Source organism: Emydura macquarii, unplaced genomic scaffold (assembly GCF_026122565.2).
Source record: "Emydura macquarii macquarii isolate MOO-44397 ecotype Brisbane River unplaced genomic scaffold, CSIRO-AGI_Emac_v2 contig_1253, whole genome shotgun sequence".
Taxonomy (NCBI): Eukaryota; Metazoa; Chordata; order Testudines; family Chelidae; genus Emydura; species Emydura macquarii.
This window is the reverse complement of record NW_027131390.1, coordinates 54,970,783-54,983,232: the sequence shown is the minus strand read 5'-3', so window position 1 is coordinate 54,983,232 and position 12,450 is coordinate 54,970,783. Positions and strand designations below refer to the sequence as shown.

The following is a 12,450-nucleotide window of genomic DNA, read 5'->3' as shown; positions in this document are numbered from 1 at the left end:
CTGCACAAGCTGCAAGCAATGGAGGAGCTCTGCTGAGAGCCCTACTGAGAATTACAAGAGTACAGCCTCACAGACATGAAGGCATATGACTGTTGCAAAGCTGTCATGTGACATAAAGGCACCCTGTGGAAATTTTGCAGCTGAAGCCCTTCTCCATGCATGGACTTTTTAACCCTACGTTTAACAGATTGCTTTCAATATCAAGCATGAAGTTGAAAGAGAAACCAAGACAGATCTTAACCTGACTCACTACCTTTTAATTAATCTCCTCACTAAATGGGAACAGGAGGGTGGAAAGAGCAGCACTAGCAATCCCTTCAGCTAGATTTCTGGGCTGAGAATAGGATATTTCCAAGATAACCAAACATTCCAACAGGGCAAAGATCGAATTTGTGCTGTTTGCAGTACAGCACTTATAACACTGCATATCATCAGTTTGCTATACACCTTGCTTGGAAATAATCTTTCCTCCAGACCTCTGATTCACTGAACTACATGGAGATGAGAAAGTGTGTGTGGTGTATTCTATATTGTGTGGTGAGATGCCATGTGGTATATACTGTGGCATGTGTGGTGTATGCACATATTGTGGGGTGTGCAATGCTATAGTTTGTGATGTGAGATGGTGTGGTACGTGTGCTGACGTGTAAGTAGTCTATGCTGTGTGGTGTATAGCTGTGTGAGATGTTTGATCTGTGGTGTTGGGTGTAGCTGTGTGTAATCTATGCTGTGGGATGTAGCTGTGCATAGTGCAGTGGTGGGGTGTATTGTGTGTGATCTGTGTTGTGGGGTGTAGCTGTACATGGTGCAGTGGTGGGGTGTAGTTGTGTGTGTGATCTATGCTGTGGGGTGTAGCTGTGTCTGATCTGTGTTATGGGATGTAGCTCTGTGTGGTGTGGTGATGGGGTGTATCTGTGTGTGATCTGTGGTGTGGGGTGTAGCCGTGTGTGCTCTGTGGTGTGGGGTGTAGCAGTGCATGGTGTAGCGGTGGGGTATAGCCATGTGGGATCTGTGCTGTGAGGTGTAACTGTGTGGGATCTGTGTGTAGCCGTGTGTGATCTGTGCTGTGGGGTGTAGCTGTGCATGATGAAGTAGTGGGGTGAAGCCATGTGTGATCTGTGCTGTGGGGTGTAGCCGTATGTGATCTGTGCTGTGGGGCGTAGCTGTGTGGGATCTGTGTGTAGCCATGTGGGATCTGTGCTGTGGGGTGTAGCTGTGCGTGGTGAAGCGGTGGGGTGTAGCCATGTGTGATCTGTGCTGTGGGGTGTAGGCGTATGTGATCTGTGCTGTGGGGCGTAGCTGTGTGGGATCTGTGTGTAGCCAAGTGGGATCAGTGCTGTGGGGTGTAGCTGTGCGTGGTGAAGCGGTGGGGTGTAGCCATGTGGGATCTGTGCTGTGGGGTGTAGCCATGTGGATCTGTGCTGTGGGGAGTAGCTGTGTGTGATCTGTGCTGCGGGAGTAGCTGTGGGATGTAGCTGTGGGTGGTGAAGCGGTGGGGTGTAGCCATGTGGGATCTGTACTGTGGGGAGTAGCTGTGTGTGATCTGTGCTGTGGGGAGTAGCTGTGGGATGTAGCTGTGGGTGGTGAAGCGGTGGGGTGTAGCCATGTGGGATCTGTGCTGTGGGGTGTAGCTGTGCGTGGTGAAGTGGTGGGGTGTAGACATGTGTGATCTGTGCTGTGGGGAGTAGCTGTGGGGTGTAGCTGTGCATGGTGAAGCGGTGGGGTGTAGCCACGTGGGATCTGTGCTGTGGGGTGTAGCCATGTGGGATCTGTGCTGTGGGGTATAGCTGTGCGTGGTGAAGCGGTGGGGTGTAGCCATGTGTGATCTGTGCTGTGGGGTGTAGCTGTGTGTGATCTGTGCTGTGGGGTGTAGCTGTGTGTGGTGAAGTGGTGGGGTGTAGCCATGTGGGATCTGTGCTGTGGGGTGGGGTGTAGGTGTGTGGGATCTGTGCTGTGGGGTGTAGCTGTGCGTGGTGAAGCGGTGGGGTGTAGCCATGTGGGATCTGTGCTGTGGGGTGTAGCTGTGTGTGATCTGTGCTGTGGGGTGTAGCTGTGCGTGGTGAAGTGGTGGGGTGTAGCCATGTGGGATCTGTGCTGTGGGGTGTAGCGGTGTGTGGTGAAGTGGTGGGGTGTAGCCATGTGGGATCTGTGCTGTGCGGTGTAGCTGTGCTTGGTGAAGTGGTGGGGTGTAGACATGTGTGATCTGTGCTGTGGGGTGTAGGTGTGAGGGATCTGTGCTGTGGGGTGTAGCTGTGCGTGGTGAAGCGGTGGGGTGTAGCCATGTGGGATCTGTGCTGTGGGGTGTAGCTGTGCATGGTGAAGTGGTGGGGTGTAGCCATGTGTGATCTGTGCTGTGGGGTGTAGGTGTGAGGGATCTGTGCTGTGGGGTGTAGCTGTGCGTGGTGAAGCGGTGGGGTGTAGCCATGTGGGATCTGTGCTGTGGGGTGTAGCTGTGTGGGATCTGTGCACAGATCTCACACAGCTACACACAGATCCCACACGGCTACACCCCAAATCAGCTGCCCTGGTGTCGCAGGCCCTGCAGTCAGTGGACCAGGGCGCTGCGGCCCCTTTAAGAGCCGGGCAGGCCAGGCCCGGCTGTGAGCGCAGAAGCCGGCACTGGGGACACAAAGTTTCCCCATCTCGCCCTCGGGGAGCAGCGGTCCGAGCGAACGGGAGGAGTCAGGGCCCGGGGGAGCCGCCGGCCGCACCTAGGAGACGAGCGTTGCCGCCGCCCCCGGCATGAGAAGGAGCCGCGGCCGCTGCGTCCCGCCAGAGCTCGGCTCGGGCTTCCCTTGAGAGCCGGACGGGGGCCGCTTCCCCTGCCCCTGCCCGCCGCCGGGGCGCTGCGGGGAGCGAGCCCGCCTGTGGCCGGCCCCGTATCCCCGGGGGAGGGGCCCGTAAGCTCCTTCGGCCCAGCCCGGCGCTGGCCGGCAGCCGCCTGGGGTCTCCCCCCCCCCCCCCCCCGTGCCCCTCCCCCCTGCCGGTCGCTCTAGTGAGGCGGGGGCGCGGTGAGGGCCCGCTCCCAGCCCTGCGCCGGGGCAGTCGTGCCCCCCCCCCAGCCTGGGGCAGGCACCTGCTAGTGAGCTGACAGCAAGACTCGCCCCCCCGCTCGCGCCGCGCCCAGAGGGCTGGGTTGGGCCGTGGTTTGTCTTGATTTCCTGCCCCACCGGTTCAGGGAAGCAGCTCCCACCTCCGCTCCTGGGCCTGTTCTTTAGCGCCCTGGTTTTAATGACTAGGTGGGGGTGATTGGCTGAGATGAAAGTGACTGTTTCTTTTGGGAAGACGGGGATTGTGGTTCCCTGTAAGGACGGGCGGCTCCGTGTCAGAGACTTGACCCAGCAGGCTCTTCAGAGATACCTCAAAACCAAAGAAAAGGTAAGGAAGACACAACACACCTCTGCCCTCTTCATTACCACACACACCACACAGCAAGCTCACTTAAGAACACTGCACCTTTATACCAGACGAGAGGCCTCTGTGTACCTACAGTGTAGATACTTTTTTAAACAATCTGCCCAAGTATGAGTGGATATTTTTTTAAAGGTGGGCATTTTGCAGTAGGTGACTTTACAGTTGAAATAGTAGTTGGGTATGTTTGGGATGTTGTATCTGCAGGTCCAGCATGAGATGCAGCAGACCCATGTGAAGAGCAGAACTACTCAGTTTTTAAATGGAAATTGGGTTTCAATAGTTATTGTAGTAAATAAGGACTAACCAGAAGTCAGCAGCACCAGCAGAGCTTGGTGGACTAGTGTTATGAACAACACTGCCAAATAGTTGCATGAACAGTTGATATTGACAAGCTAAAATGTGTTCCATTTAGTTACAGTGGCTTAGTCTAAATATTTTTAAAGTTTCTTGAATTTTAGATTTTATGTTGTGCCACAAACATAACTTGTTTATCTACAATATAATATATAAATATGGTAAGACTTTGGCTCAGCTCTCTGGTCCTAGGGATACTGTATGAAGACAGGAGCCACTTTTCAGATGAAAGTTGATTGAGGCTTCTTTTATCTGTGTCTGGTAGTAATTAGATCTGGCCACTGGATAACTCCAGCATGGTACTGACCAAGAGTTTTTATCCAAAAATCTGATTTTTTCAAACACTTATTCTCATGAATAGTTTGTTACTTTGTTGAGACTACTCCCATGACTAAGGCCTGGCAGGAGAGGTTCTTTAGAGAGTGAGGGAGATCTGAATGCAAAAGGGCAATCAGAAACTCATGAGACTTGATTCCCTCTCTGTCACTGATTCCCTTTGTGACTTTGGGCAAATCATCTGACTTCTCTGTCTTTGTTTTTCCTCATGTGTAAAACTGGGATTATAATTATCGTTACTTTACAAGAGTGTTTTGAAGATTAATGTGTAAAATCTTCTACTGAAGTCCTGAATTTATTAATGTACAAATCTGCGCTACCTGTGGTAGAGGTTACAGTGACTTCCATGTTTGCCCACACAAGCACCTGTAGTGCTTTGCCTATCATGTAATATACTTCAGGATTCCTGTGTGAGGTACTGTGTAAAACAGTACCATCTTTCTATTCTTTCTATCCGTATCAAGACACTATGTGTATATAGATATTAATTAGCATTTACTAGAATCTGTTGAGGATTAAAAATTGCCATAATAGTGTTATGGAAATTAGCAATGTTATTTAGGCTATGGGCCATCAGGGTGGCTCAAACTGTCCAAGTATGCATGGATTTTGCATGAATACTGAGGGTTTATAAGAAACACAATGACTTTGGCCTAGGTAAACTTTAAAAAACAAAACAAAACAAAAAAAACCCCCAAAAAACTGAATTTAGCTCGCTTCAGATGGTTCAGCACTTTAATCCATACTTCACCACCACAAGAACAACTCGTGAGGAAAGCTTCAAGGTGACCTGCAAAATTTGGCTTGTACTCTCTTTTTTGTGCTGTTGCTGCTTTGTGGTGTGTAAAGAGGGCCCAAAAAGAAACAAGCAGGAAAAAACCTTACTCTAGAACTGCAGGTCCTGCCTAATCTAAAAGTCTTCCTATGGTGGTTGGAGAATGAATGAAATGATTTCACAAGTGTTCAGAATGAAAGCTGAACAACTGAGAGGGAAAAGGAATTTTTAGCCAGATTGTGAAACTTTTTGTTGTTGTTAATACCTAACTAGTTAATCAAGTGAAACAAGGTGGATGAAGTTCTTTTATTGGACCAACTTCCGTTGGTGAGAATGACAAGCTTTCGAGCTTACCCAGAACACTCTCTCTCTTGTGTATCCTGGGAACAGCATGGCTACAACAGCACTGCATATAGTTAAAGTAATATTTCAAGAAAAAGACATTTTTGTTAAAGATTCATCACATCTGCCCTCTTAAGTTAAGGTGTAAGAACTGACACTATATACCTCTGAAACCTCCAGTGGCTTCTGCAGCCAATCTTGGGAAAATCAGAATTGGCGGTTCTAAGGTAAAACAAAGCAGAATCCCTTCCCACACCTGTAAAACTCTTCAGACCCTCTTTACACATCATAAGAGAACCAAAAGAAGGCACAAGTCCAGTTTATTTGAAAACTCTGCTCACCTTTAATTTGGTAATTTGAAACTACAGTAAATTGACATAAGGGATTAATCAAAAGAAAACTGCATGGAGGCTCAAATAGAACGGAGGAGATTGGATTTAAATCTCTAATTCAGCGGCTGAGGTTTGGTGTGTGTCTTTTCTAGTTCACGGTGGGTTGCACAGTTAAAGTTCTATGCATGTCTTTGAATAGTTGGTTTCTGGCAAATCTCATTGGCTATCTTAGACTTTAATGCCACATTATTTAAATAGGTAACTCAAATAAATAGCTGAAAATCTTGAAGGCACTTTACTTGCTGTAACCTGCTGCATTACATTAACAAACTTGGACTGGTCTCTTGGCAGACTCACTGGCACAAGATTTGACCATAAAGGCTCATTAACAATGACTATTAATAAGCCAGGAATTCTTTTATTTGTCAGCTGAAAAGTCAGACAATAAGACAATTTTTTATTATTGAACTTAAAGGTCAACTGTTGGGAATTCTAGTGCAATTTTAAATGGTCAAATATCTTGCTCTGCATCCTGATTGGCTTATCCAAAGTTAAAAATAACTTTTCTGGATATCTAAATTCCCCATAAAGCACAGGTAAATTCATCCTATTAAAATATCATCAGTTTAAAAAGGCTGTTATGTTTAGGAAATTTATGTTGATAAAGGAGAGAATTCTAGTTATTTTTGAAGAGAAAATTCTCTCTCTCATGCACACAATTATAAGAATTCTAGTACTTGTTTTCTTGAGAATCAAGATTCTTTGTTCTGAGTCCGTATCTATTTTTGCTTCATCTCAGTCAATATTTCCCTCTCAAGTAAACAAATGTTCAGTATAAGTCAATATCTGCTTTTGTTAGTGTTTTGTAGTGTGTGAATTAAGGTTTTCGATACATAAGTAGACTCAGGAGTACTAATAGCTCCACATAATTTTCCTGGCTGCCCCCTTACCATCTTCAGCTTAACTACTCTATTTGTTTAGATATCTCTATTATCTTAAGATATATCTTCATTGCATAGTTAACTGTCTTGCATTAGCCAAGCTTGAGTGAGAGGGATCAGGCTGCAAAATAACTCTTGAGTTGCTGTGTCCATGCTGGTGTTGTGTTTGCTTGTGAGCGAAGCTAAGACTTCTAAAGGTAAATCACAGGGTAAGCAAAAGTGAGTGAGTTTCTTTTTGAAATACATACACTTTTGGCATAAAAAAAATGTATGTTGACTCTGAAACATTTTGCGAATTTCGATCAAATTTGCAGAATTGTTCTAGTCTTTTTTTTAAAAAAGACTAAAAACCCTGCACCTTAAAAACATCTAAACATGTTGTTTTGACACTTTTTAAAAAATGTTCTTAATTCTGATACGAAGTGAATTGTTTCAGGATTTTCATGTTTTTAATAAAATTACTTGAACATCTTAAAATGGTCAAAATCTAAATGAAATGTTTAGTTTGACCCTAAATGATTTCCCTTTCCCTCTCTTCCTCCCTCCCCCCAAAATTGCCAGCAAATGAAAAATCTGTTATTTGCCTAGCTGTAACAGTAACCGGAGTCATTTTCTGAATTATTTCCCAGTGAATTGTGGGAGAATTTGTCTATCTTTTCAGGGCACAGGGGGGGTTATTTAAGGGACTACCAACATTTGAATGCTATTAGCCTGTATCTTGACTGCAGAGTGGTTGTGTTAGCAGCTGATGCGCTGTGCTCACTGAAGTTTTAGCCTGTTCCCCTTCTTGTGCCAGCCTACTTGATTTAAAATCACCAATGCACTTGAATTAGAGGTTTTTCATGTGGAAGGAACTGAAGTTAGGGGCAATGCTTGAATTATGACTTGTGTTAATTTTGCAGTGAAGGCAATCCGTTAGTTAAGGTCGGACATTGAAACTGTAACACTATATTGTTTTTGTCTTAACTTTGTCAGACTTCCAATGTCCTATTAACTTGTGGTATGTCTATGTACAGTGTTGCAGTGGCTCAGCTGGACTGATACAGCAGTGCTACTGCCATGCATTTTGTGAAGACGCTGTATGAGAACTCTCCCACTGGCATAAAAACTCACCTCCATGAGCAGCAGAACCTATGCTGGCGGGAGACATAATGCTGTGCACACAAGTGCTTATGTTGGTGTAACTTATGTTGCTTGGGGATGGAATGCTCACACCAATGAGCAACATAAATTTTGCTGACAGGCTGTAGTATAGACAGACTTAGAAAATGATGAGTTTCTGTTCTCATGTACATTCAGTAGAAAGGAACAGCAGCGAGCTGAGAGAATAAAATATACAACAACCCTTGTTTCAGACAAAGTACTTTATCTCCTTTGGAAACGAAATATACAAGAATCCTGTTTCCTCAAGAAAGATTCCTTTAAACTATCTCACTTTCATAAAAGAACAGGTGACGTATACAATAGGGAAGAGCCTTGCATGTAGACATGATAATATGTTTGAATGGATGTCAGTCCTCCAAGGTAGAAACTATATTCTGTCACCAAAACAAAAATGGATTGTGTCCATAATCCCCTTCTCCAATCTGGGTTCAGTTTAAACCCTTGAGTGCTTCACTTAGCAGGACCACTTCAGAGGGCGACTAACTTGCTGTGTCAACTGAATACTTAACTTCCCTCTGTGGAAAGCCAACAAGAGTGCCAGTTATTATTGTTGTGTGATATAGGTACCCACTAATTAGAAACTATACTGAAAACACCAATTCCTTCCAGAAAGGTGGCGGTAAACTCCTTGACTACCAAACTGAATTTGAATTAGTGACATAGTGGTGAAGGCAATGCAATGGTCACACATCTCTGATTGGATAGGAAATGGTGATTTATTGACTTAGTTTGTATATCAGCAGCACTGTGCTGAAAGGTATTTGGAGGATTATATTGTAGGCTGACTCGGTCATTTTTTTTAAATTTTTTTTTTAAATTAATAAAATATTTCTCTCTGTAATTACACACACCTGTGTGTGCTCTTGCCTACCCCAAACTATGACAATAGCAGCTTTTGGAACAGTATCTAGATGCTGCTAAACAGCCAGCAGGAGTACTAAATGTTCTTTGCAGTTTCTCTAAAAACAGAAGCTTTTTAAAAAAAAAAAAAAAGTTTTGAACCGAAACTCAGTATCTTGACTTGCAAAAAGAGTCCAAGTTTCCAGAAATATTGTGGAAAAGGTCAAAATGTAGAAAATGAACACTGTTCTGCCCACTTTTCTGTTTGTGCCAGTATTGTTTAAATCTGAGCAAAATAGGAGGTGGTTATGTGAAATGTATAATATTAATAGAGGCAGAATATTAATGCTAGTATTTGTACTGCTTGTTTCCCCTTCCAGAAATAGGTTTTAGCTTTTATGGGGCCTTCCATGACTGGGTATATTATGTGCTCTAAAATTGTTCTTTCTTTTTATATTTTAATACTGTTTGTATTTATCTATAATCTGCTTTCTACACTAGGAATAATTTATGTATTTCCAAGATCTGGCTTTAAGTACTTTTACTCTTTTTTTTTTTTTTTTTTTTTGTAAATTTCTCATCCCGTATCTATCTTAACATTCTCTTGTCCTCTTATAAACTACAATTCATTATCAAGTTTCTAGTTTGTCTTTGGGGCTTTTGATGTATGTGAAAATCATAATTAAGCTGTTGAGCATTCCAGTTTGCTCATTATGATAGCACACTAATAAACTGGAGTATAATTTGGTATATCAGGTTTTCCACATTATGGATGATTGCCTGACAAGTATAGGATGAGAAGTCCTCTTTCAGATAAAGTAAGGGGTGCAGAAACCAAATTAGTCCACAAACCTCAATGTTAAACAGGAGTTCATATGGTTGTAACTTGACAATTCTATTACTATTTCCAGTAATAGTAAGGAATATAACCTTCTATGGCTTCTTTTTTGAGTCTTTTTACCACACATGTATTTGTGCCTCACTTCAACTAATTTGAAGATGTATCATGTTGACATTAGCTTTTTCTGTAACAATGGTTTTATTCTTCCCTTTTTTGTTTGAGTGCTGATAAAGATGAACCAACTGATAAGCACAGTAACTGGATCTTCAATACTTTGCTTCATACTCAGGCTAGTATTAAAGTTAAGATAGCAAATCTTTCTTGGCTGTTTTAAAAACACTGGTTTGGTGTTTAAACAGCTCATTTGTGTGGGAATTTCTTTAGATGATGGCTTCATAGGAACAAAGATGTTTTTGATCTCGGGCTAACAGAATCTTTTTTTAATACAATTTTAAAATTGCTTCCATATCCTATTGTATTGCTTTAATTTCCTCATAATTTCATATATTAGCTCTTTGATCAGAAGCTACCAGAACTATTCTTTCTAATGACTCTAGCACTTCATTACAATGTATAATTTTTTTGGGGGAAGGAGAGGAGGTGAGGCAGAGGAGACATTTTAGCTATTAATATCAAAGATGTCCTGTCCTCAGCTTTTCATAAAGTCTTAATTTTGATTAGTCTTCTAACTCTAAGTCTGTTTGCAAAGTTCTAGTTAAAACTTAAACGTTCTTCTGTGCAACATAGTTTATGGCATGTCAATAATGGTCACTGATGCACTTCATCAGTCCCATTAATGTTGATACACTGTTGGGGTCCCCTCCTTTACTTACCTATAATAGGTGTTTATAAATTTGGCTAGAAAAACTGCCTTCATGCTGAAACTTGTCATATGAGATGTTGTCCTGTGAGTTTTTCTTTACTTTAACTTGAAAAATAAAATGTTGTCATGACATTTTTAGCTTTGATCAGTAAAAAGAAAGAATAGGTTATGGGCTTCAGTTAATATTGAGTATCTTGCTTAAAACACACACACATCTGGTAATCTATCAAATAAGTAGAGATGGATGAAATTGATGAAAATGCAGTATGCCTATTCAGAATGACCCACCTTGGAAATACTATAAATGTGTATGCTACATACATGATGATCTAAGTTCTATAAATGAAATCTTGTTTATCAAGTTCAAAATGTTAAAAGATGTCTGAAGTGTCTGAGAGCTAGACTAGAATACTCAGCTTCCTTCTAGAACTCTTATTTTCAATAGCTATCAGAGGGCTTCATGAAGTACTACATACTGATAGGTTGCAATTCACCATTCATTTGGGCAAACAGCAGTAGAAACTAGTCTAGTCTGAATAGATTAGCAGGCAAAATTTCGATTATCCATTCCCTTCTTCCAGATCAATGTGAGCACACTCTCTTTCACTGATGACTTGCTTTTATCATCTTCCAAAAAAGTTTCTGGCAAAGGATAGAATTGAAATAAATTGATCTAAACACTTATTTCCCACAAAAGGGAAATGTGTTAGAAATCATGTTAAACCGACATCCTGCCTATCATTTTAAACTGCTTGTACAAGTATATGTCCTATTGATGTTGCCTTAAATGCCAAACAATCTTCAAAAAGTGGCTAAAGTTATGTGAGAATAATAGTTTTTGTTGTACTTTATATGAAATATACTTCCCGGCCCCCCCCCCATGTTTATTCTGTATGGTGGGTCAGTTGACTTACACCATACTGTGCTGAGCCTTGCATCATGCTGTTAAACCAGCAGACTTCCTCCACCATGGATAACCACTTTCTTGGGGCTTTCCTAATGAGTTTGATGTCATAAGAACTGCAGCTTTCAGTATGAAGACCTGTCTTAGTTAATACTGGGCTGGATGGTATTTCAGATACAATGTATCTTTTACCCTTAAAATAATGGTGCCAAGGGCTATAGCAATTAATAAAATGCAAAAGCTGTCTTGAGCTATATTTTCATACTTTTATTCCTGTCTTTATAAGCAGGAAAATATTATTTAGTCTTTTTATTTCACGGCAACTTTTTGAAATAAAACAAGTATGATGGTTAGACTTGAACATCTCAATGATAAAAAACAAGTTTCTGAATCCAAGTGAGCACTCAGATCCATAAATACACTAAAGAAAGGAAATTCCTCCAGGGAGCAAGTCTTTGTAAGTCCAGTGTGTAAAAGAAGTTGTACAGTACTTATTATCCAGATATGTGTGTCCAAATATTCCAAAAGAAGATCTTTAATTCCTCTTCTCGGGTGTGCACACTTTTCTGGTTACTGTCTGTAGAACATATTTCCAGTAGTGCTGGAACAATTTGTATAGTGGGGGTGCTGAGACTCATTGAAGCAAACTGTAAATCCTGTATAAGATGGAAACCACTTGAAGCCAGGACGTGTGGCAGCACCCCTAGCTCCAGCACCTATATGTTTACCAGTCGGTAACTTTTCATACAGAGTTACTTTTATAACTGTGAGGAAAGGGGGATTTGCGATATAAAAAACCAGTGAGTGTATTCAAAGGGACTTCTGAATCATGCTCCCTACTTTAAGCAAAAAAAAGTTCAAGACTCTTGTTTTCATGTATATAATTTTTCCTTAGATGTCTAGTGATACCTCTACTAGGCAAACTGCTGCAAGGTCTGACCTTATCCAAGTCTGTGTTGTTAGCTAAGATAAAACTATCATTTCTACACCAGTAGTACATACATTCAGAACTGCTGTCTGTTCACGCTGTGGCACTACAAGACCCTCGCTTTCTATTGTGACCTGTGTTGTTCCTGTGCTGTGAAGTCTAAACCAGTTGTTCTTTGGTTTCCCAAGGATAATGGTAGCAGCTGTTGCTGAACAGAGACCTTTATTTTTAATTAATAAAGCAAAATGTCATAAAACTTTTAAGACCAAAAAAATGCAATCTGCTTGAATGCAAATCATATTTACCAGCAACAACAGCCTGGCACCTAGGTTTATCTTTCCTTTGTCCCTTTATGAAAGGTTGTCTTTGCCGGTTACTATAATTTTAAGTGGCTGATTAAGGTAGTCTTCAGGTGAGTCAGCAATTCAGTGGTGGAGTACTTGCTTCAAGTCTGTT

General features: G+C 42.1%; 1 protein-coding gene across 9 annotated transcripts in view; it reads left to right on the top strand.

The window, feature by feature from the left end:
• The window catches only part of PARD3B (par-3 family cell polarity regulator beta), a 656,325-nt gene that overhangs the window by 31,550 nt on the left and 612,325 nt on the right, over nt 1-12,450 (top strand). For 7 of the 9 annotated variants that reach the window (XM_067548841.1, XM_067548844.1, XM_067548840.1 and 4 more), the window contains exon 1: nt 2,609-3,378. The exons of 1 other annotated variant lie outside the window; for it this stretch is intronic. In XM_067548841.1, coding sequence (XP_067404942.1) covers nt 3,259-3,378 — 120 coding nt within the window. In that variant the 5' untranslated portion in view covers nt 2,609-3,258. Of the gene's footprint in view, nt 1-2,608; nt 3,379-12,450 lie in introns of those variants that run through there. One more of the 9 variants, XR_010919815.1, reaches the window with a different exon arrangement.